The sequence below is a fragment of the Penicillium verrucosum genome, assembly GCF_028828655.1.
Source record: "Penicillium verrucosum strain IBT 35672 chromosome Unknown utg000001l_segment0_segment0, whole genome shotgun sequence".
In the NCBI taxonomy this organism is placed as follows: domain Eukaryota; kingdom Fungi; phylum Ascomycota; class Eurotiomycetes; order Eurotiales; family Aspergillaceae; genus Penicillium; species Penicillium verrucosum.
The window spans coordinates 10,538,596-10,560,356 of record NW_026643210.1 but is presented as its reverse complement, the minus strand read 5'-3'; the positions used below and the strand labels follow the sequence as shown (position 1 = coordinate 10,560,356).

General features: G+C 48.3%; 11 protein-coding genes across 11 annotated transcripts; 5 read left to right on the top strand and 6 right to left on the bottom strand.

Annotated features, from left to right (window-relative positions):
- Nucleotides 1-518: 518 nt before the first annotated feature.
- N7516_003849 (uncharacterized protein) lies at nucleotides 519-1,219 on the bottom strand (the record flags this gene model as incomplete). Its single annotated transcript, XM_057216569.1, has 2 exons — nucleotides 519-1,084; nucleotides 1,150-1,219. The coding sequence occupies 2 exons, from the start codon at nucleotides 1,217-1,219 to the stop codon at nucleotides 519-521; spliced, it is 636 nt and encodes a 211-aa protein (XP_057078452.1).
- An 844-nt stretch (nucleotides 1,220-2,063) lies between these two features.
- Nucleotides 2,064-4,086, bottom strand: N7516_003848 (F-box/WD repeat-containing protein; the record flags this gene model as incomplete). The annotated part of the gene is made up of 2 exons (XM_057216568.1): nucleotides 2,064-2,388; nucleotides 2,429-4,086. The coding sequence occupies 2 exons, from the start codon at nucleotides 4,084-4,086 to the stop codon at nucleotides 2,064-2,066; spliced, it is 1,983 nt and encodes a 660-aa protein (XP_057078451.1).
- A 1,234-nt stretch (nucleotides 4,087-5,320) lies between these two features.
- N7516_003847 (autophagy-related protein 17) lies at nucleotides 5,321-6,985 on the top strand (the record flags this gene model as incomplete). The annotated part of the gene is made up of 1 exon (XM_057216567.1): nucleotides 5,321-6,985. The coding sequence occupies one exon, from the start codon at nucleotides 5,321-5,323 to the stop codon at nucleotides 6,983-6,985; it is 1,665 nt and encodes a 554-aa protein (XP_057078450.1).
- Nucleotides 6,986-7,812: 827 nt separating this feature from the next.
- N7516_003846 (serine/threonine-protein kinase RIO1) lies at nucleotides 7,813-9,525 on the bottom strand (the record flags this gene model as incomplete). Its single annotated transcript, XM_057216566.1, has 1 exon — nucleotides 7,813-9,525. The coding sequence occupies one exon, from the start codon at nucleotides 9,523-9,525 to the stop codon at nucleotides 7,813-7,815; it is 1,713 nt and encodes a 570-aa protein (XP_057078449.1).
- A 660-nt stretch (nucleotides 9,526-10,185) lies between these two features.
- Nucleotides 10,186-14,015, top strand: N7516_003845 (chromosome segregation protein SMC; the record flags this gene model as incomplete). The annotated part of the gene is made up of 5 exons (XM_057216565.1): nucleotides 10,186-10,223; nucleotides 10,288-10,447; nucleotides 10,500-11,710; nucleotides 11,765-13,662; nucleotides 13,723-14,015. 5 exons carry the CDS (start codon nucleotides 10,186-10,188, stop codon nucleotides 14,013-14,015), a joined length of 3,600 nt encoding a protein of 1,199 aa, XP_057078448.1.
- Nucleotides 14,016-14,300: 285 nt separating this feature from the next.
- N7516_003844 (uncharacterized protein) lies at nucleotides 14,301-15,837 on the bottom strand (the record flags this gene model as incomplete). The annotated part of the gene is made up of 5 exons (XM_057216564.1): nucleotides 14,301-14,596; nucleotides 14,684-15,141; nucleotides 15,194-15,317; nucleotides 15,376-15,502; nucleotides 15,586-15,837. 5 exons carry the CDS (start codon nucleotides 15,835-15,837, stop codon nucleotides 14,301-14,303), a joined length of 1,257 nt encoding a protein of 418 aa, XP_057078447.1.
- An 852-nt stretch (nucleotides 15,838-16,689) lies between these two features.
- Nucleotides 16,690-17,132, top strand: N7516_003843 (uncharacterized protein; the record flags this gene model as incomplete). Its single annotated transcript, XM_057216563.1, has 2 exons — nucleotides 16,690-16,893; nucleotides 16,944-17,132. The coding sequence occupies 2 exons, from the start codon at nucleotides 16,690-16,692 to the stop codon at nucleotides 17,130-17,132; spliced, it is 393 nt and encodes a 130-aa protein (XP_057078446.1).
- Nucleotides 17,133-17,140: 8 nt separating this feature from the next.
- Nucleotides 17,141-18,141, top strand: N7516_003842 (uncharacterized protein; the record flags this gene model as incomplete). The annotated part of the gene is made up of 5 exons (XM_057216562.1): nucleotides 17,141-17,336; nucleotides 17,390-17,507; nucleotides 17,558-17,625; nucleotides 17,682-17,712; nucleotides 17,787-18,141. The coding sequence occupies 5 exons, from the start codon at nucleotides 17,141-17,143 to the stop codon at nucleotides 18,139-18,141; spliced, it is 768 nt and encodes a 255-aa protein (XP_057078445.1).
- Nucleotides 18,142-18,372: 231 nt separating this feature from the next.
- Nucleotides 18,373-19,105, bottom strand: N7516_003841 (GIG1 family protein; the record flags this gene model as incomplete). The annotated part of the gene is made up of 2 exons (XM_057216561.1): nucleotides 18,373-18,917; nucleotides 18,988-19,105. The coding sequence occupies 2 exons, from the start codon at nucleotides 19,103-19,105 to the stop codon at nucleotides 18,373-18,375; spliced, it is 663 nt and encodes a 220-aa protein (XP_057078444.1).
- Nucleotides 19,106-19,365: 260 nt separating this feature from the next.
- Nucleotides 19,366-20,468, top strand: N7516_003840 (cytochrome b5 reductase family protein; the record flags this gene model as incomplete). The annotated part of the gene is made up of 4 exons (XM_057216560.1): nucleotides 19,366-19,370; nucleotides 19,423-19,556; nucleotides 19,634-20,259; nucleotides 20,319-20,468. 4 exons carry the CDS (start codon nucleotides 19,366-19,368, stop codon nucleotides 20,466-20,468), a joined length of 915 nt encoding a protein of 304 aa, XP_057078443.1.
- A 658-nt stretch (nucleotides 20,469-21,126) lies between these two features.
- N7516_003839 (uncharacterized protein) lies at nucleotides 21,127-21,618 on the bottom strand (the record flags this gene model as incomplete). The annotated part of the gene is made up of 1 exon (XM_057216559.1): nucleotides 21,127-21,618. One exon carries the CDS (start codon nucleotides 21,616-21,618, stop codon nucleotides 21,127-21,129), a length of 492 nt encoding a protein of 163 aa, XP_057078442.1.
- Nucleotides 21,619-21,761: the final 143 nt, after the last annotated feature.

Sequence of the window (21,761 nt, the reverse complement as noted above, 5' to 3'; positions counted from 1 at the left end):
AAATCAACGGAGGATTGTGTGGCATTAAAAGCCACGTATTTGTTCTCCGGGGGAAGAAAAACGACTGTCACTTATGTACTGGGGTTGGCTCGCACGTATCAATATGCGATTCTTGGGGACGCGCTCAGAAAAAGTATGAAGATGGTTGAATGTTGAAGTGGTGATGGTACAAGGAATGCCGATATCAAAGCATTGAATGGCTGGGACTGTACACCAGGAAGCAAATCAGAAGTGAAGATGAGATGATTCGAAATTAAATAGTGAACGGCGGTCCATAGATATGAAGATGAAAGAAATGTATGTCAATTAGGGTTATAGATAATAGTATCGGAGGCTCAATAGCAGGAACAATGGAATTCAATAGAATTGTATTCGTATTCATGTCTCAAAGGGGACCTACAGCAACAGGAGACAATAGCTTTGGACCACACAATAATGATACTACACTCAATAGCACCTTCCATCCATTCATATCAATACTCAGACCGCGAATTCTGCACAAACTCAAGCTGGATCCATCACATCAATTGATCCAAGACAAGGTTCAATGTGACAATTCGATTCAAATCTTTTCTTGTCACGCCCATAGAGGGAGTGGGGGAGACGACACCGTTCGTGGACGTAGCGGCACGGACTTTAGTCAAAAAGGTATTCCGTGCAGGATCTGTGAAGACATAAATCGGAGCGGTAACACTTGTAGACGGCGCGGCAGTAGACAGAGGAATTACGGAAGACTCGCTGGGAAGGGTCATTACCGAGGCACGTCGGTGTAAGGCATTCCCGGCGTCAAGTTTTGCCAGTCTTTCCTTTTCGATGCGGTTCTGGGCTGCCAGATAGGAGCCACCGAACCAACCGGTAACACATATAACAATGACGAAGCTGGATACAACTAGAAGCCATCTGATTCCTTCCGGGAGTCGCGTCCAATGAACCCAACTTCCCCAGCAGTGTTTGTAACCGCTTCGAGGCTGTTTAATCACAGCAACTGACTGGGTCCTAGGTGTGGAGGGGAGGTCAGAGCTGGATTTCGAGGAGGTGGATGTCGAGGTGTATTCGGCGTCCATATTTAGCTTTTCCGGATGACCTAAAGCGATTTGGTTTGTGTGTCAATGAGGTCTCGATCTGCAAGAGGATAGGTTATATACTAACCGTCTGACAGGTCATCCATTTCATAAGACCACACTCGGTTAGATCGCCTATCGGATTGAGCGTCCGTCATAGTAACTGTAGCTATCTTAGCTTGGAGGGAGTGAGTGGATTGAATTTCTTTTGTAATGGGATATAACTAGAGGGTGACAAGGGGTTGGAAACAGTGCAACAGAAGGTTGTAGGTGGGATATATGCATTGTTAGGCCAGTCAACATGTTACTAGTCCTCTATAGTACAATGTAGTCAATAGGCTCCGAATGGCTTCTTCGGTCACGGATCATCAAAAATGGTGTCTAGAAGCTACCATGGGTTTTGGTTAGCATGGTGGAAGCAAACACAGTATGTCGTAAATCACAACTAGGAAAAAAAGTCAGAAGTCTAGGGCCGACTATCAATTTGAAACCGGGACAATTGCGAGCTGAACCTTGGAAACAACCAACTTTATTGCCCTCAAGGTTTCCCAAGGTCCAAAGTTGATGCCAAAGTTGAATCCTCAGGCCTAAAGGTCAGTATTAGCCTCCTTCTCTCCTAGGCTGTCCAGTTGGATTCCACGGCAGGAACTAGGTTATACTAGCCCGTCATATGAGATGATGTTCATTCAGATTCATTTTCCTATGGAAACAGGGGAACATGTTATTAACACGAAAGAAGACATGAACAGAGGGACATGTAGTAGAAGCAAAAAGTAGCGCCTATGATGCAGTCAGTGGCCATATGTGAGGCTAAATCACCTTGTTTGAGCCACAACCACTGTGCTCGAATGCGCCGGGGTATCCATCCATCCATCGGAGATGCAGTAATAAAAATAAGCAAAGATGGCAGCGCCGCAGTAATACGCCCCACTGTGATAATAGAAAAGATCAAATCAAAAAGGGTACTTTTGATCCACAAAGAAAAGAAATATATTAGCCACTCTAGGCCCGGAAATCGTACATGCGAACTTGGTAGTCATCGCCGCCAGTGATGAAGCGGCTGTCGCTCAGGCCAATGCAGTTGACAGCTGCACTGTGGCCTTCATAGGTATCCTGGCCGGTAGGAACGCGAGGATCCCAGATCTTGACCATGCGATCCATGCCACCAGAGGCAATCCGCAGGGTATCAGCAGAAAGAGCCCAAATACCTTCCAAATGTCCGAAGAAGGTACGAAGGCATCTTCCGGTGCTGGTTTCCCACAGTCTGATGGTTGTGTCCACACCGCTGGTGAGGATATAGCGCGGGGGGTTCAATGCGGCCTTGGTCCTGGTCAAAAGAGGGGCCGAATGGTGAGTTCTGGAGAGACAGAGACTTGGCCTCAAGAAGAGGGGAAAGCGTGCTCAGAATGTTGTCGCCATTTTGAGAAGAGGTGCTGACGTGGTCGTTCTCGCAGTCGGCGAGGTGATTCTCCAGTTCAATTTCTCGGGGCAAAGCAATAACTTGCTGGACGGCTCCGATGTGGTTGTGGAAGACTCGGATGCAAGTCTTGGTGTCCAGGTCCCAAAGGCGCGCGGCACCATCGTCGCAAGCGGTCAAAACTGTGCGCGAAACCGAGTCGATTTTGACGGCGTTGACTCCCTGTGGGTGGGGAAGAACGAAAGTAGACTTGTCCTTGAAATTCCAAATTTTGACAGTGCGATCGACTGAGGCAGATGCAAGCAGGGTGCAATCAAAGTGGAGGGCGATGACCGCTTCAGCGTGGCCATTGTACTTGGAGATACATTCGCCTGTGCGCCAGTTCCAGACTCTGATGCTGCGATCCAAACTGCCAGTAATCAATTTGGTGTCATCGAACTGGAGGCATCGCACTCCAGCAACGTGGCCTTTAAGAGTTCTCAATTCTTCGCCAGTATCTGTGTCCCAAATCTTAACTGTAGCATCATAAGACCCAGTCATCAAGATATTGTCCTCGAACTGCAGACACATGACACTATCTCTGTGGCCCTTGAAGACTTTGACCGAGCAGCGCTTGTGTTTCCAATTCATACCGACAACAAATCGATCTCGATAAACCTCCTTCCACGGACGGTAACGAGTTTTGAAGTAACTCTCGTCCTCTTCAGGAGACTGAGGAAGCGATGCGCAATGGCGCTTTGCAAGGGCGGAGGCTTCATCATCAGATTCCAACTTGCGTTTGCCACTGGATGCAGATTCCACTGTCGAGCAAGTTTCGACCATTGCGGCTTCAGTAGACCCAACGTCGGGCTTGTTGTTGCCCCAGTTGGTGGCGCGCAATTCAATCTCACGCTTGGCTTCGCGCAGGCGCTTGCGATCCAGAAGAGGAAGACCCCAGCCACACTTGTTACACTTTCGGCGGATATGCTGTTCGCACATCCGGTGCCACACCACATCATCATCGGCCAGGGCTCTCCAGCGGGGAGAAACTTGTGCAGCTCGACACAAGGAGGCCGTATCGAGGTAACGGAGAATTTTGAAGGACAGCTCTGGAGGGAGGGCACCGAGGAAATCGATTCGGATGAGTTCGCGGACACTGGCAGAGATGTAGGATAGTTGGGGGAAGCATGACTGCGCCAGAATTCCCTGGAGCATGAGAGTTCGTTGTTTCGCTGGAGCAGCGGAGAACAACGACCACACATGGGAAATACCCTGCTGGTCACTTTGAGGAAGTAAATTCAGCTCCGACTGCAGCTGGGTCATCGACTGTTCATCGGCTTGGCGTCTGCCACATTTTGAGTCCGGTTGGTGACGATAGCAGTAGCTGGCATTCACAAGGTTTTGTTCGGATCGATTTGAAACTTGTGATCGGAAAGGCGCATATTGCCGTGGCTGATATTTTTCGAGGAACGGAGCCACATTTTGCCTCGCTAGTTCCTCCAGGGTTTGTGTGGTGCTGTCGGTGTCTTTGCGCTGCAGAGAGCGGTTAGAGTCGGCGTTCGCACTGACCCCCGAATTTGCGATAGCCAGGCTTCGCTGTGTGGACGAGGGTTCTGGTGCCTTGGCCATGGTGACTGATCCGGTCTCGCGCGGTGCGGTGCGAGGGGACGGCCGCTTGGACGAGTGACAGTCGCGCCTGATGTACCGAGATAAGAATTTGTCAATTTGCAAATAATCCTATTCTCCTGAGTTGAAATTGTTTATAGCAAGAAGCACAGAGGAAGATATCAATCAACGTTGCAATAATAGTGTCCTTTGAAAAATTTCCCCCAAGGTCACAAAGAGTTGAGAGGGAGGGGAGTCAAGGGCTATCGATTGGGGCGATATGAGTACCGTGAGAGAAGGATTGAGATAACAGGGTTATTGAGCTCGACGACTGAAACCACTTTGGACAATAAAGAGAAAGTGAAATAAAATAAAATAGAAATAGAAATTTTTTGGAAATAGGATTTTAAATCAGAGAATTATTCAGGAGCTGGGAAAATTGCACAATCTGGATGTGTCTTTTCGATATCGCCATCGATGAGTCCGGGGAATTGCGTGACAGTGGCAGAGCGGCAAATACGTGATCTGGGCGGTGAGACTGCACGTGACTATGATCCGCATCGCGCCATCTCCACGACATCGCACCTCAATTGATCATTTCCTACGCATCCGACAGGCTGATTCGCTATTTTGGGGGTTTAACTGGGCTGAAACGGTGCATCTTATCTTCTGTGTGCTTTTGAGACTAGTCTTGTAGCCATCTCACACCGACACTCACCCTTTGTGAGACCCCACTGTCCCCAGCTTTGTTGGTTAATACCATATACCCTACTCCGGTCTATCTAAACCTTCTATGAACGGCTTGCCGTGTCTACAATTTACATTGTACCCAGTGAATCAACTATCGACCGAGAACGGCTCGAGAACCACTGGTAAGAAGCAATTTTTTCATCTTTTATTTGCAAGTCATTTCTAGGCTGGATCGTGCTTCACTTTCGGTCTACCGTGCACAGCCCCGGCTCATTATACCGAACTCCCGAGGTCCTCATTACACCCAGCTCCCTGGTATATGGGCTACACAGTAGCAACCTTCCCCCTCTGGTCTTGTTTAAGTTTACAGGAATCTGATTTGGTAAATTTAGGCCTATACTGAAGTGAAGTGAAAGGGGTGCAATCAACCTCTTTCCTCGTAGCTGTGTCAATTTCACTCTCGCCCCTGAGAGGTCTATCTGGTCCTCAACCCTGGTCCTCAAGCCTGGACTTAACTTATTCCGGATGCGCCATTGGCAGGGTTAATTGATTCTCACAAATTCTCACAATGGCATCATCACAGTCATCTTCATCATCTATTCGTCCGCAGGCTGGACTGGACGAAGGGAACCAACTGCCTCTGCCCCAGGTTGACACTCTGATATCGTATCTGCTGGGTGCCAAACGTTCGCTCTCCTCCATTACTCACGTCTGGCGGGCCAATGAAATAGTCACTGCGTCACACTCGGCACTGGAGAAGAGTGTCGTCTTGTGCTCCCGGACAGGCTTCTTACGCCGAGGCCTTAATGGGCAACTCCGGCTTTTATACGATGTTCGTACCGAGGTTGAACAAATATCATACCGAGGTCGTGACGAGTTTTCAGTGGCACTAAAAAGCCTAGATGCTGCTGATGCTCGGCTCAGAAGCACGTTAGATCTGCTCCGCTCAACTATCGTCCACGCCTCATTCAGACCTGGTGATGAGGAGCAGAAGTCTCTTCATGACTTTGTTGATGAGCGGGGTGTTGAAGAGCTACATGCCTCCCTAAAAGCATCTATCGACCGCACTAACGCAGCGCGTGCCGAATTGGACACGTCCAATCGTGAATTTGATGACGAACTTCAAGCCACCAGGCAGTCGCTTCGTCACTACCATACAGCCACTAAGTTGGCGTCATCCCGACTATCAATCACATCTTCCTCGTCGTCTGCGTCCGATTCCGGCCTTCTCACTTTGTCGTCTATGCCGGGCCAGATCCAATCGCTGGAGGCCCATGCTCAAGAAATGGCCATTCTTTTGGAAGCTCTGGTCAGACATTTTGATCTTTGTGTCACCGCCGTGAAGCACACAGATGGCGGAGGGGCACTTGCACGATCCATCACAGGGGATATGCCAACTGGTGTCGATGGCAGCAATGACGGAATGCCGAACATCGGGGCAGAGATCAACGCCAATTTGAATGCACCTCTTGATCCAATGACTGACGCCGAGTATCAGGAGATGGTGGCTGTTTTGATCAAAGATGCCCCTGAGGCGGACGATGTTGTCATGGAGATCCAGGATCGCATTAATGAGATGGAATCTATATTTGAACAAGTCCAAGCTCAGCGGGATGCCCTGCTGTCCATCTCCAAGGCAACGATCGAAGTTCACAGCCACCTATCCTCTCTTGCCTCCTCTCGCTTACCACGTTACATTTCTCAGGCACACAATTTCACTCGCGTATGGCATGAAGAAAACGACCGCATTAACTCTGGCCTCGTTGAACTCTCCGATCTGCACTCCCTGTACGACGGATTCCTCAACGCTTACGACAGCCTGATGCTGGAAGTAGCACGTCGGCGTCACGTTCGCCAACGTGTAGAAAAGGTGCTCCGAGATACCCGGCACAAACTGGATCAGCTTCATGATGAAGATGCCGCTGCTCGTGATACTTTCCGTGTCGAACAGGGTGACTTTCTTCCCTCTGACATATGGCCTGGGCTTGGCCTAGCACCAATGCAGGTTCAGTTCTTGCGCCTCTCGGGCGGCCACCTGGATAATGTGCCTGAGGCGCAGACTGCAGTCGAGGAACCCAGAGTACATGAGTACACAGGAGGTGCCAAGGCGGGAGTACCGGAAGGAAATGGCGAAGGAGAACAAATCCCTGACCTCCCGAGAGACCTTATTGAAGAAGCCTATGCAAGGGTCAAGGCACGGAACAAGGTCGTGGCCCAAATGCACACCGCTTGATTTCCCCGATGCTCGCTGCTCTCTACTCTCATCCGGTGCACATTCCCATTAGCGTCCTTGGCCTCGCTCTAAACTTTCCACTACATGTGTAGCCAAGATGGAAATTGGATACTTGGCATCTTATAACCGCTTCTAACTACTACATCGTGACTATAGTATCATTGTGACTTAAATGATGAAGACACAATAGGTCTGACCTTCCGTCATGCTCGTTCATTTATGTTCTCTGCTCGATGCTCATTTTCTAGATGCATACTCTTGCGCTATTTCGCGGGATGTAAGCACTATTTGATGACACTTGTGGGAATGTATGGCGAGAAGACGGATTGGGGTGACGTCCAAAGAGAGCTCTGATAAGTTGTACCTTGGTTGAAATTCTTTTTTTTTTTTTTTTTTTTTTGGTATATTTACCCATATACTATGAACAAAAAATAAATGGCCGCATATCTTGTCTTTTTTTTAGATATCTTGTTACCAGATATTTCCCCCGTTGTTGGTATTGTAGCTTGAATATAGGCGAAGATTGCTCAAAATGTATGTTTCGATATACGAACTGTGCAGGTGACTTTTCTATATATAACGAGCAGGAACCAGTGATGATGTACTCCAAATGAGATTTTTGGGTTTAGTCTTGAGGAGCTTGCATCAAATATTTATTTAATTTTTCCCATTTCTATCAAGTATAGACCAAGGTATCAAATGCCCAATGCTCCATCCATATATGCATTTCATCATCAAATCATGCCAAGCGGTAGATTGACACAGAGTGCAAACATTCGCAACTCGTGCACTTGCAAAGAAAGATAAGGTCAGAAAGCTACGAGAGCTTATTTCTTCTTTCTCGAAGACCCAGAAACAAGCTTCTTCTTCATGTGCTTCGGCATCTTGTTCGCCCGCTGCTCACGCTTCTCCTCCTTCACCTTTGTCTTGTGGTCGCGCTTGGAGTCTTTGTCTTCGAAACGCTTGCCTCGTGGTGGCTTCGGCGCGAACGGGTCTGTTTCTTCGTCGTCTGAGTCCGACCCTGAGACGGAGACACCGCCGCTTGCATCAGACTCGGCTTCTTCCTCGACGGCATCAGTGGCAGTGGCCTTCTTCTTGCCACCGGCCAAGAGGTCTCCGTAAATCAGATCAGCACCTTCGCCATCGCGAATGCGTTCGGCGTCACGCTCGACATCATACACCTGCTCTAGGGTCTGGGGAATATATTGTTGACGGAAGACAGCAGTGTCGACATCCTCAGCCTCCTGCTGCTCATCGTCACCCTCTTCACGGGCAACGAGGAGCTTTTCGATGGCACTAGTCATCTCTTCACTGCCAGCAGTCACATCAATCGGTCCTTCTGGGTTGATGATGAACTGGAATACAGTCCGCTCGGGAAGAGTGAGAATGTTCTTTCGGCGGAAGAAGTCGCTGACGTTCTTGATATCCATGCGCAGGAATTCCAGACTGCGCGGGTGGTCGTGCTCAACACTTTGACTGACATCAATGATGTACAGGCGTTCCTTATGGTACAGAATGTTGTACTCGCTCAGATCAGCGTGCACCAGACGGCAGGTCTGATACATGACGCGCATATAGCCCAACAATTCGATATACAATGAGCGCCAACGAGTCTCAGGCTCAGGGATATCGAAGTCCACATCCTTGAGGCGGGGTGCGCCCAGACCCTTTGAACTACCAATGAATCCCATAACAAGGACGTGGAGACGAAGGAAGATAGGCTCGGGGCAGGGAATACCAGCGGCATAGATTCTGCGCAAGTTTCGCATCTCCTTTTCGGCCCAAAGTTTGACCATGGCGCGGTTGTTGCTCTTGTTGTATCCCTGACGGAAACGGAACTCTCCAGTCACGTACTTATCACGATCCTTGAATACCAAAATACTTGTCTTGTAGACCTTGATCGCACGGTGGAGTGGTGCAGCATCCTCGTCTTCCTGTGAGATGGACATGGCATGATAGACATTCGCTTCCTTTCCGGTGGACAAACAACCGTGAATTTCTGAGACAAGACCTCGGTTGATCATCTGCAGCAGAAGCATGCGCGTACGGGGATCCAACACTTGTTCTGATGTGGCTCGGTCTGCCTTGTCTCCACCCTTGTCGGTACGCCCCGAAATGCCGGCCTGCTGGTCGTCCAGCTTGATCTTTGCGGCATGGCGAGTGAGAGACTTGACCTGGTCATCGACAGACGCAGAGGTGTTGACGGTGGGCTTCTGGGTATTCGTTTTGGGGTATGTCCATCTCGGCACATTGGAATCGCTAGCGAGGTCGTTGATTCTGCGTTGGCGATTGTATGCTTTGGTAAGATCGGAGTTATCAGAAGACAGAATATCTTCACGATCCAATTCCTCGTCGAAAATGTCGTCGTAGTACTCATCATCCTCATCCTCCCCCTCCTGCTCATCCAGCAGATCTTGCCCCGCCTCGGCGGAGTCTGCAGTATCAGGATTCACGTAGCCTTCGTTGGGCACGTAGGTATGCGACGGCGTGATGCCATCGGCAATTCCAGCTGCCTGGGCAGTATTCTCATTTGAAGCCATGCTGGATCTTCAAAATTGAGAATGTAGGAATTTGAATTCGTCCGTCGGGTCCCCAAGGTTTTTTTTTTTCCTGTGGCTCTGATTAGGGTCACCGCCCGGCAGAACCCCGCGTACGGGCGACTAACCCATTCCTCACCGCCTCTTCGATGCCAATTTCAATTGGTACATTTATTTTTATATAGTATGTACCTATGTGTAGGTAAGAATATTTAGTCGCTTATGCGACCTCGTCATGTCTTTAATGGGCTTATTAGGTACATACAGCATACTACTACTTTTATATACAAGTATGGATATCAATTAAATGCCACTCAGAGTGTACATAACTATGTGTATTTACTATGTTGTATGTACTAGAAAGTGAGGATGCAAATTACTGGCTGGCAATATTATCCAATGAGAGAATTGTGTCCAGTTGGTATGCCTAGTCGCCCGTACCCCGCGCCCAACGAGACGCGCTAATTTCGTTCCTCGCGTAATCAATCTCCAAGGCTTTGTAACACAATCACGATACCCCTCGGCATTTGTCTGTTCTTTGCTAAAGAGATCTGCTGGCTGAGATCCTTGTAGCACATTCTATCCTCATTTTTTACTCTTGCGCCAGGCGCGTTAGGCCGAGGGTGCTCTGGTTGATCCTCGCGTCGCGCGTTTCTTCTCAAGATGTATGTCAAGCAGATCATCATCCAAGGCTTCAAGAGGTATTTTTCCCATTCCATACCCTAAGACTTTATGAACTTTTTATTGACTCCGCACGGAATTCAGCTACAAAGATCAAACGGTCATTGAGCCATTCTCCCCCAAACACAACGTCATTGTCGGCCGCAATGGTTCCGGGAAGAGTAACTTCTTCGCGGCCATTCGCTTCGTCCTCAGTGATGCCTACACTCATCTCGGCAGGGAGGAGCGCCAAGCTCTTTTGCACGTATGTATATTGGTATCGCTTAAATAAATCTACATAGGTTGACCCCAAGCAGGAAGGTTCCGGTTCGGCTGTGATGTCCGCCTATGTCGAGATTATCTTCGACAACTCCGACGATCGATTCCCCACCGGCAAGCCCGAGGTCGTCCTACGTCGTACTATTGGTATCAAGAAGGACGAATACACCCTCGACCGCAAGAATGCCACCAAGAACGATGTCATGAACTTGCTCGAGTCGGCTGGTTTCTCCCGCTCCAACCCTTACTACATTGTCCCCCAAGGCCGAGTGACTGCGTTGACCAACATGAAAGACTCTGAGCGCCTGGTTCTGCTTAAGGAGGTCGCCGGTACTCAGGTCTACGAAGCTCGTCGTTCAGAATCTTTGAAAATCATGAACGAGACCAACAGCAAGCGCACCAAAATCGATGAACTCCTCGACTACATTAACGAACGTCTTGCCGAACTCGAAGAAGAAAAGGACGAGCTTCGGAGCTATCAGGAGAAAGACAAGGAGCGCCGCTGTTTAGAGTACACCATTTACTCCCTCGAGCAACAGGAGATCGGTAAGGTTCTTAACGAGATCGAAGAGCGACGACAAAACGGTGTTGAAGATGCCGACAACAATCGTGACCAATTCGTTGAAGGCGAGAAGGCCATGGCTCAGATCGATGCCGAGATCGCTGAGTGCCGGCAGCAGATTGAGTTCCTGAAGGTTGACAAGGCTCAACTGGAAGACGAACGACGTGAAGCATCTAAGACTCTGGCTCAGAACGAACTGCAGGCCAAGTCTCTTTCTGACAACCAGGCTGCCGCACAAGCACTGAAATCACGCTACGACTCCGACCTCAACTCTGTTCAGACCGCTATCAGTGAGCGTGAAGCCGAACATCGGGAAATTCTCCCTCGGTTCAATGCCTTGAAGGATCAGGAAGATACGGTCAAATCACAGTTGACGGATGCGGAGACATCGCGTCAGCGTTTGTATGCAAAGCAGGGTCGAAACTCGCGATTCAAGAACAAATCTGAGCGTGACAAGTGGCTGAATATGGAAGTCCGTGAGAGCCATAATTCCATCAACACTGTCCGGGGTGTGATCTCTCAGACACAAGAAGATATCCAAGACTTAGAAGGCGAGATCGCTGCTTTGGAGCCGGAAACCGAACGCCTACGGCAGCAAATTGATGGACGCGGCGACACAATGCATAATGTAGACCAACAAGTCCAAGATGCTAAGGATGAAAGAGACCGTCTCATGGACCAAAGAAAGTAAGTTGCCTTAAATAACTAATTGGCTAGAGTCAGGTATTAATGTTTCCGCAGAGAACTCTGGAGAGAAGAAGCAAAGCTTGACTCCGTGCTTTCGAATGCGTCCCAGGAGGTGGACCGTGCTGAGCGTAATCTCTCGCAAATGATGGATAACAATACTAGTCGCGGAACCGCTGCAGTTCGCCGAATCCAGCGCCAGCATAACCTCGAAGGAGTTTACGGTACACTTGCCGAGCTTTTTGATGTCAATGATAGATATCGCACCGCCGTCGAAGTTACCGCCGGCCAAAGCTTATTCCACTATGTTGTTGACACAGATGAAACTGCTTCGGCCGTTCTTGAGATCCTACAAAAGGAAAAGGCTGGTCGTGTGACGTTTATGCCTTTGAATAGACTTCGCTCTAGGCCCATGAACATGCCTCGTGCTAGCGACACAATACCCATGATCGACAAGTTGCAGTACGACCCGGCGTATGAGAGAGCCTTCCAGCATGTGTTCGGCAAGACTATCATTTGTCCCAACCTGCAGGTTGCGGCACAGTACGCACGAAGCCATGGTGTCAATGCCATCACTCCAGAGGGTGATCGATCAGACAAGCGTGGTGCTTTGACTGGTGGATACCACGACTCCCGTCAGTCGCGACTGGACGCTGTCAAGAGTCTAGCTAAGTGGCGAGATGAGTATGAGACTAAGAGAAATCGCGGTACCGAAATCCGGAAAGAGTTGGAGAAACTTGACCAGATGATCACCAAGGCTGTTGGTGAACTGCAAAAGCTCGAGCAACAGAGACATCAGGTCCAGAACAGCAGTGGACCTCTACGACACGAGTTGAGGGCCAAGCGTGACCTTCTTCAAAACAAGAACGATACTCTTGATGCCAAGCGACGCGCTCTTCGAAATGTTGAGTCTAACCTTGCCGCACTGAACGACCAAGTCAATGCGTTCCAGACTGAACTAGAGTCGCCTTTCCAGAAAGCTCTCACCAGTGAAGAGGAAGCTAGACTAGAGACTTTGAGCAGCACAGTCCAAGATCTGCGCCGTCAATACCAAGAGTTCTCCGGACAGCGGAGCGAGCTCGAGGCACGCAAGTCGGTGCTGGAAGTTGAACTTCGAGAGAACCTCAACCCTCGCCTTGACCAATTACTCAACAGAGACATTGACATCGCTGACGAGGAAGTTCAGGGTAACCTGAAAGAGACACAGCGTGAAGTGAAGCGCATTAGCCAGACGTTGGAGAAGCTCAATGCGCGACTAAAGGAGGTTGACACCTCAATTGAGGAAGGCAATACGCGCGTGATGGATCTGCAACAGCGTAATGCAGAGACCAGACGGGAAATTGAGGACCTCGCTCGATCTATCGAGAAGCACCAGCGCCGTATGGAGAAGAGCATGCAAAAGAAGGCAGCACTCACTAAGCAGGGTGCCGAGTGTGCTGCTAACATCCGTTCCCTCGGTGTTCTTCCGGATGAAGCTTTCACCAAGTACCAAAATACCGACTCCAACACTGTTGTCAAGAAACTCCACAAGACCAACGAGGCCCTTAAAAAATATTCTCATGTCAACAAGAAGGCGTTTGAACAGTATAACAGTTTCACCAAGCAGCGTGAGACTCTTACTACACGTCGTTCCGAGCTGGATGCGTCCCAAAAGTCCATCGATGATCTCATTTCTGTTCTTGATCAACGCAAGGATGAGGCCATTGAACGGACCTTCAAGCAGGTCTCACGCGAATTCCACAACGTGTTCGAGAAGCTCGTCCCCGCCGGTCGTGGTCGTCTTATCATTCAAAGGAAGACAGACCGTGCCACACGACTCGACGACGATGTTGACTCAGATGACGAGGAAGCTCGGCAGAGCGTCGAAAACTACGTCGGTGTCGGCATCAGTGTGAGCTTCAATAGTAAGCACGATGATCAGCAGCGTATTCAGCAGCTGAGTGGTGGACAGAAGAGTAAGTATTTCCAGCCCGAATCTGTATTGTGACTTACAGTTGCTAACTAACTTGCCATAGGTCTTTGCGCTCTCGCACTTGTTTTCGCCATCCAGGCTTGTGACCCTGCACCATTCTACCTATTCGATGAGATTGACGCGAACCTGGATGCTCAGTACCGCACAGCCGTTGCACAGATGCTCAAGTCTATCTCGGATTCGACCAATGGACAGTTCATCTGCACTACCTTCCGACCTGAAATGCTGCACGTGGCAGAGAAGTGCTATGGTGTAAGCTTCAGGCAAAAGGCCAGTACTATTGACGTTGTCTCGCGCGAGGAGGCTCTAAAGTTCGTGGAGGAGCAGAAGACGTGATCGTCGTATTTCCCAGGTGTGCTATTTGTATATTGTAATCAATATTTGCTTCGATGGACTAGCTGGCTGGCGTATTCTGATACCGAACTCTTTTATTATTATGCTAACATATTTTCATTCCAATTCTTACAGCGTAGTTATATGTACATCTCGATGCATTCATTATACACGACAGCTATTTACCGACCTAAGATGGCATTGTTATGTGCCATGATATAGTCAACACTTGATGATTTACTTGGGCAACTTGTACAGCATGTTTTTGCAGTTCAAGCTAGCTCACACTCAATCAAACTCTCCACACCCCCTCTGCGCAGTCCAAATATTGACAATCTTCAGTCCAGCAGACGTCAGCAATGCATGCCACTGGCGTTCCGTTCGCTCACCAGATCCAATTTCCATCATAATCAAGTCCAAACTCGTCGTTTCCCAGTAAGCCCCCGTGTCTGGAATGACATTTTCATTCACCAATACCTTACTATAGCCGGGCTTCATAGCAGCCACAGTGTTAGCAAGAATCTTGCGACAAAGGTCATCGGGCCAGTCGTGGAGAACAGAATGCATATAGTACGCGCGGGCCCCTATATAGATAGAATGTTAGTATATTCCAGCAACTGATGGTCAAATTGCGATCCACAAGGAAACGGGGAACTCTTCTATTTCCGTACCTTTGACTGGTTGCTCAGTAAAGAAATCATGACCAGTAACATCAATAGAGGGATGTAAATCCTTTACAGAAGTCACCACCTCAGGAAGATCCTGAAGCACCAGTCGACCGGGGACACCAGGCCATTTCCGACGGAAATCGGATATATCATGACCGAAGCTACCTCCGACATCGACAAGCAGGACATCGTCCCCGCCGATGGTGACCCCATCTATAAGCTGTTCTTGGACCGGGTAGAAACCGGGATCCATCCAGCGGACTCGGCCTTGGGCGTACACTGACATGTGGTTATTAAACTGCTTCGCGGTAAGGGGTTCCTGTTTCACGTGGCCGAAGAACCCCATGTCTGTTTCATAACCCATCTGGAATGCTGTATCTGTGGGACTTGTGGGGTTTTGGTAGTTGTTTTTCTTGAGGAAGTCTGGGAGAGCCATAATTCCTTTGGTGAAACGACGGGTCCTAATCTTGTTAGTTCCTGATTCGGGGTATGGGGTACTAATTCTCAACCTACATGAGTGGGAATGCGTCGCTGTATCTCTCAACCGTGAGAACCTTTGAGAACCCAGTGGGACTGTACTCATTGTAGCCGGTCTCGGTTATCGTTCCCATTGCGGCGAGATGCTTCATCAATCTCCCTACATGAATTTGTCAGGCATTGGTGTTTGCTGGTATATAGATGTAATTATCACTGACCTAGCAAAATTGGATCCACGCTAGTTGCCTTAGCAAGCTCTGCGATAGTCTTTGGTTTGTCATCTGTGCCAAGAGCAGAGAAGAGGCTTATATCAACGGCAGTCTCTAGGGCTGCATAACTCGTAGACTAAAAAGTAAAACGGCAATACCTGTCAGTCTAAATAATCTTCACTGATTTCCGGAAGCATGGAATAATATGTGATAACACACCTCGGACCAGCAGTGTCGAATAATGGCTTCTCGGGGAGTTTCCAATGCATAGGTCAAGGATCGGGCCGCTTCTAGGAGCTTAAGTCGTGCTTCGGGATCCTGGGCGAGGAGATCTTTTCCATGACCAACAACCGTTTGAAGGAGATCAGGCACTGTATCTGGCAGGTTTGAAGTGAGAGCAAGACCCTCTACATCTGTGGCATTGCCATTGACCGAGCCATTCAAATCCCCGTTACTATTGGAGGATGTCATGATTGACTGTGCTTGCTGCAATGCATATATGCAGGAGAACAGGTGGGATTAAAAGGAATATTCCGGCAATGAACTCATGCTACATTAAATTCCAGGTGTCAACATGCCATACTAAGTTCACTGAACCCCTGACAGGACTACTATCCCCTGTATGCTTAGTGTCGTAATTTATTTCTGGTCAAGCGACAGGGATATCAATTGGCTGGTTAGTCAAGTTACTTCGGGGTAGATCGGCAAGTTATATTAAAAACGGAGAACATACGGAGTAGAGCCATTGTTTTCTAGCCGAGTGAACTCTGGAGCCTTTGATAGCTCCACATACAACATAGTGTAAGACAATCGGCCCCCACGAAGGATTCATGCATTGACATTGACTGCTCCGCAGTTCATAGGAATCCCAATACAGGTAAAATATTACATATTACGCGAGAATTGGTTTCCGGGGTTCTACTTAGCAAGATGGGGGACCTTCTAGATTGATACATGCTATTTTTTACATATAAATGAGGATCAGATATAGTGGAAATGCACCAACGCTCTAGTGGCCCAAAGTGAGATAACTATCATTTATTGTTAAGCGTCACTGGCGAACTTTAAGAGACAAAGTCAGTATTTTCTTACTGAAGCGATTGGTCAACATATTTTAACATGACTCCTCCCAACTACTGTATCAGCACATGCTATATTACAACAATAGTACAACACACGTACATATATGTGTTTTTATTTTGTAATTTTTTTCAGAAATAATTTATTCTCGACTTTGCAGTTTCATGATAATTCTCCACCTGTTCTACAGTTTTCGGTCCTCTGGATGCCACAGAAGATAGAGTATTGTCGTGAATATACTATATGCAACGGAGTAGCCACTCTGCTCTCGGCATCATGGCAACCACGGACCCCGAATACATAAGCCAGAAAAAGGGTCCACGCATTCTAGGGGTGTTCTGGGCCTTCTACAGTGTGAGTGTGGTGATGGTATCCCTGCGACTTTATATCAGAGCCCGGATGTTAAAGAACATTGGACTCGATGACTATATTATCGTGGCAGCAATGGTACGTACCTTCCAATTGAATTTAATCCACGCGAGATACCGATTCTATAGGCTATGGTCACCAGTTATACAATTCTCACCACGGTAACTGTCGTTATGGGATACGGGAGCCATACCTCTGTGTTGATGGAAAAAGGTGGCATGGACTTGGTTGAACGCATTCTAGCCCTTAACTACGCAAATTTCGCACTGGGAATTATGTCTTTTACCACCCCAAAACTCGCATCGCTGCTCTCCTAAATCGCATCATGAATCCCAGCCGGTTCCATCGATTATGGTTATGGATATTGACAGGCTTCGTGTTCGTGGCATCGACCATCTGCATCATTGTTCTCTTTACCATGTGTGATCCTCCTCAGGCTTTATGGAAGGTTCATCTCATGAGTAAAGGGGCAAAATGTCGTTCGACCACGATCCTGGTGGGCTATGCAATCTTCACTGGAGGTATGTTGGTGGGTTGGCTGTCTTTCACAAACGAACAACTAAACCTTTCTCAGTTCTGTCTGCGGTGGTCGATCTATATCTTGCGATTTATCCGACTGTGGTATTGCTCCAACTTCAAATGTCGCTGAAGAAAAAATTGGCCCTGTGCGCAGCTCTAGGGATGGGTGCCGTGTAAGTTGATTGATATTATGTCCGGAGAAAGTAACTAATCGTCCACACAGAGCCTGTGCAATGGCTATTGTCAAGTGTCTACAGTTACCGGGTTTATATAACACGTCAGACTCGACATGTAAGTTATTTTTCCTGCATATAGTGAGATATTTACTACTGACACGACATATATAGACGCAACAGCAGATCTTGTTATCTGGACGAGGTATGTTTCCAGTCCCGCTTTTCTCCAGCCTTTATACACAGTGATAAGACTAACATCTGACTCCCATCTCTCAGTGTCGAGTCGAACATCGTCATCATGGCTTCCTGCATCCCAACCTTGGGTCCGATGTATGAAATGATCCGAGGCAAACGTTCCTGGAGCTCTCACGGGCGCTACGACAGCGGCAAGTTGCGGTCTTACACGGATAGACCCACGAAGAAATCGGCAAGCAACAATCGTGATGACGACGATATCCTCATGAAAACGAATATTGGGACTACAAGGAGCGGTAGCCAAGAAAGCATATTGAATTCGGATCAGCTCCGGAATGAAGCCCATGTGGCCGGCAAGATTCATCGCACGGATCAGGTAAAGATTGAGTATGGGGAAAGACAACAAGGTGACCACGAACCAAGACCTTCATGGTAGAATGGGTTGTCTACGAGTGTGCTACTACCGCTTGTGTTCATTGCGGGTTGACCAAAAGTCTTAACCTTTCGAGAACTCTTCTAATTATTTAAATTTTTCCTGTTTGATCCATGACGCTGTGAAATGTCCAATGTAAGAACAATGTAAAAACTTGGAAACGAAATGCTTCAGATGCAGGTAGAAACTTGACCAATCGGGGCAAAAAGTTCTATCAACACAATCCCAGCAACCTCACTCCTTTGCCCATTCGAATACGATATCTTCAGGGACATCACGGACCAAGATATGGACATGCTCCAATGCCCTCACGCTCTGCAAACCGACCCAATTCTTAAACCACAGCACATGGGAGTCAGGGTCCGAGAAATTCCGAGGGTCCTTAGCCAACCGGTCCACGAAAGTCTTTTGAACAAAACTGTTGATCATTGCACGAGATTCGTCGGTCAAATGGCCCTCGTTAGATTGTACAGGGATGGGAGTACGCAGCCACACAACTAGATGTGAGATTCCGGAGGTGAGGCCATAGGGCCAGTCATTGCGGAGGATCTTGTAGTCCTCGGGATCGGCAAAGGGACGCGGGTTCTTGAAGGTCCCGCTTTGCTGGATAACCGCGGAGCCAGTGCCGTTGGCAGTGTTTACCGGTAAATGCCACTTTAATCGCTTCTGGCAAATATAATTCATGATGGTGCCATACTGGGCTTTGGTCTCTTGTGTCCAGGCTAGGTATCGACGGAGATCGGAAGGCTTCCGCCTGAGTGCGCTGAGATCATTTCGCGCTAAAACGGTATGAGGGGAAGTGTTTCTAGGGCAGATTTGGAGCAGATTTGGAGATAAGGAAACACTTACCGATGATGCTTTTTAAGTCTTCCCAGTCGTGGTATACGAACTCCTCGTCGGTCATGGCCAACAGTTTGTGGTCCAATTCCGTTAGATTAAAGGCTGGGAGTTCTGGTTCTTCGCGCATTTTGATGGATTTGAGAAGAAGGAATAAGAAGCAGTGTCAATAATCCTAATACGTCCAATAAGTCCAATAAGCCAAGTTCGAGGAGTAAATGGAAAGTCGGGGAAATGGTAACCCCAAAAGGTGGGAAATTCCGTTGGGCGGACTTGGCCCCCCTCATTTCTTTTTATCTTCTCTCTCTCTTCTCTTTTTCTCTTCTGCTTTTATCGCAACTGTTTTTTCCTGTTTCTTCTCGTTTCATACAGTCTCCGAGTTCTGTCATAATGAGGTGAGTTAATATTCTTCATCTTTTCATAAAAACAATGGCTGATTCCCCGAAGTCTCGCCACCATCGGCACGGCCCTCGCGCCCTCGGCCCTGCTCATCGCGGGTGTTTACGCCATTAAGCCCGAGTTTGTTACCTACGCAATCGCTGTGGCTGGAATTCTGGCTGGTTACTTGGTCTTCAGCAACAGTGCGTGAATTCCTTTTTCATCCAATTATCGGCCTGGTGAAGGAGCCGAAGAACTGAACTGATTTTATTGATCGCAGAGCCTCGCAAGGTGTTGAACCCCACTGAATTCCAAAACTTCGTCCTCAAGGAGAAGAACGAGATCTCCCACAATGTTGCCATCTACCGTTTCGCTCTCCCCCGTTCCACCGATATCCTCGGTCTCCCCATCGGTCAGCACATCTCTCTCGCCGCTACTATCGCTGGTCAGCCCAAGGAGGTTGTTCGCTCTTACACCCCTATCTCCTCCGACAATGAGGCTGGATACTTCGATCTGCTCGTCAAGGCCTACCCCCAGGGTAACATCTCCAAGTATCTCACCGAGCTCAAGATCGGCGACAACATGAAGGTCCGCGGCCCCAAGGGCGCCATGGTCTACACCCCCAACATGTGCCGCCACATTGGTATGATCTCCGGTGGTACTGGTATTACCCCCATGCTGCAGGTTATCAAGGCTATCATCCGCAACCGTCCCCGTAACGGTGGCAACGACACCACCAAGGTTGACTTGATCTTTGCCAATGTCAACCCCGAGGACATCCTGCTCAAGGACCAGCTCGAGGAGTTGGAGAAGGAGGACGATGGATTCCGCGTCTACTATGTTCTCAACAACCCTCCCGAGGGCTGGACCGGCGGTGTCGGCTTCGTGACCCCCGATATGATTAAGGTAAGTTTACATGCTGTGCTCGGCTGTGCTACCTCGGTATTAATTAAACTTTCTTATAGGAGCGTCTGCCCGCCCCCGCTGCCGATGTTAAGGTCTTGCTCTGTGGCCCCCCTCCCATGGTCAGCGCCATGAAGAAGTCCACCGAGGCTCTTGGATACACCAAGGCGCGCCCCGTCAGCAAGCTGGAGGACCAGGTTTTCTGTTTCTAAAGGATTTGCTGCGAATCAACAAAAAGTTGCTGTTTTGGAACTTGACTCTGCCTTTTATATATGTGAATTTGGCATAGAATATTAGCTTGGCCTGGCTGCGAAGCATTTCTGTTTTGATGTTTAATCTGGGTTGTTGTGTCGTTAGATGTGTGAATAGACGCAAGCCTACAAGGGATTGAAAGATATTCCCCTACATTTCGGTATAAACCCTATGTTCTTAATCAACGTCTAATAACTGTACAATTTTATATTTATATTATATGTGTACACTCTACGTCGGTCCAACAGCTTCACCTAGCATAACACTATAGTCACTATTCCTGGGGTTGAATGGATACGAGGTTCGGTACTGAGTTTTGATGGACTTCTAGATCTGTTCCTAAGTGAAACCAGCATTTTTAACGATTTCCATTAGCGATTAGTACACCTAGATATTGGGTTTAGGGATTCCACAAACTAACAGTATAACTTCTAGCGGGGGTAGCGGCATTAGCGGCATGCTGCCCGCTACAACAGCTACATTGAAAACGACTCTTTAGCTACTTATAATATCTAGGGGGCTCCGAAAGCTTTCAAACGTTGAACGATCACTAGCATTACGAAGCAAAAACCAAGGACCTGAAGATTGTAGATGCATTCATTTCAACGAACCAAAACACTACGAGTCTTTGCTAGTATCTTTGCTAGTACCTTCACCAGTATCTTCAGTATCTTCATCAGGATCTTTATAGAGATTTTTAGGCCACCACTCCGGGTGCAGCATCCGATCGCACACATTTTCTCTACAACATTCCTTACCTTCATGATAAGGATTCCGATCAAATAGCAGTTCGCGGTTGATACTTGCATTCCCGTTCAGGATTTGGACCCTGTACCACTCCGCCAGTTGTAAAGCGTCAGCACGAGCTGCCTTATTGGATGTATGCGCTCTAGAAGCCGGTATCGAGATACACCACCGACATTGTCGATCCTTGGGCACAAGAGTAACGGTGCACTTCCTCTCCCGAATACGTTCAAGGATATAGCAAATCAACGCTCCGTCGGTGCGAAGGTAGAACAGCTCCTGTTTACTGAAGCTGATATTGACCCACTTGTTCAAAACGCTCTCATCCACACCAGGGCCATTGTGGATGGTAATGTAATATGACATATCGATCAGCCTCCGAAGCCTATTTGGCGCTTAAGGATTGATCTTCAAGGTGCCGACACCGGTGGAGAGTGACTCTGTGACGTTCTTTAGTCGCGTGATAATGTTGCTTTGTTGGTGATCTGGATGCTGGAGATTGAGGCCCA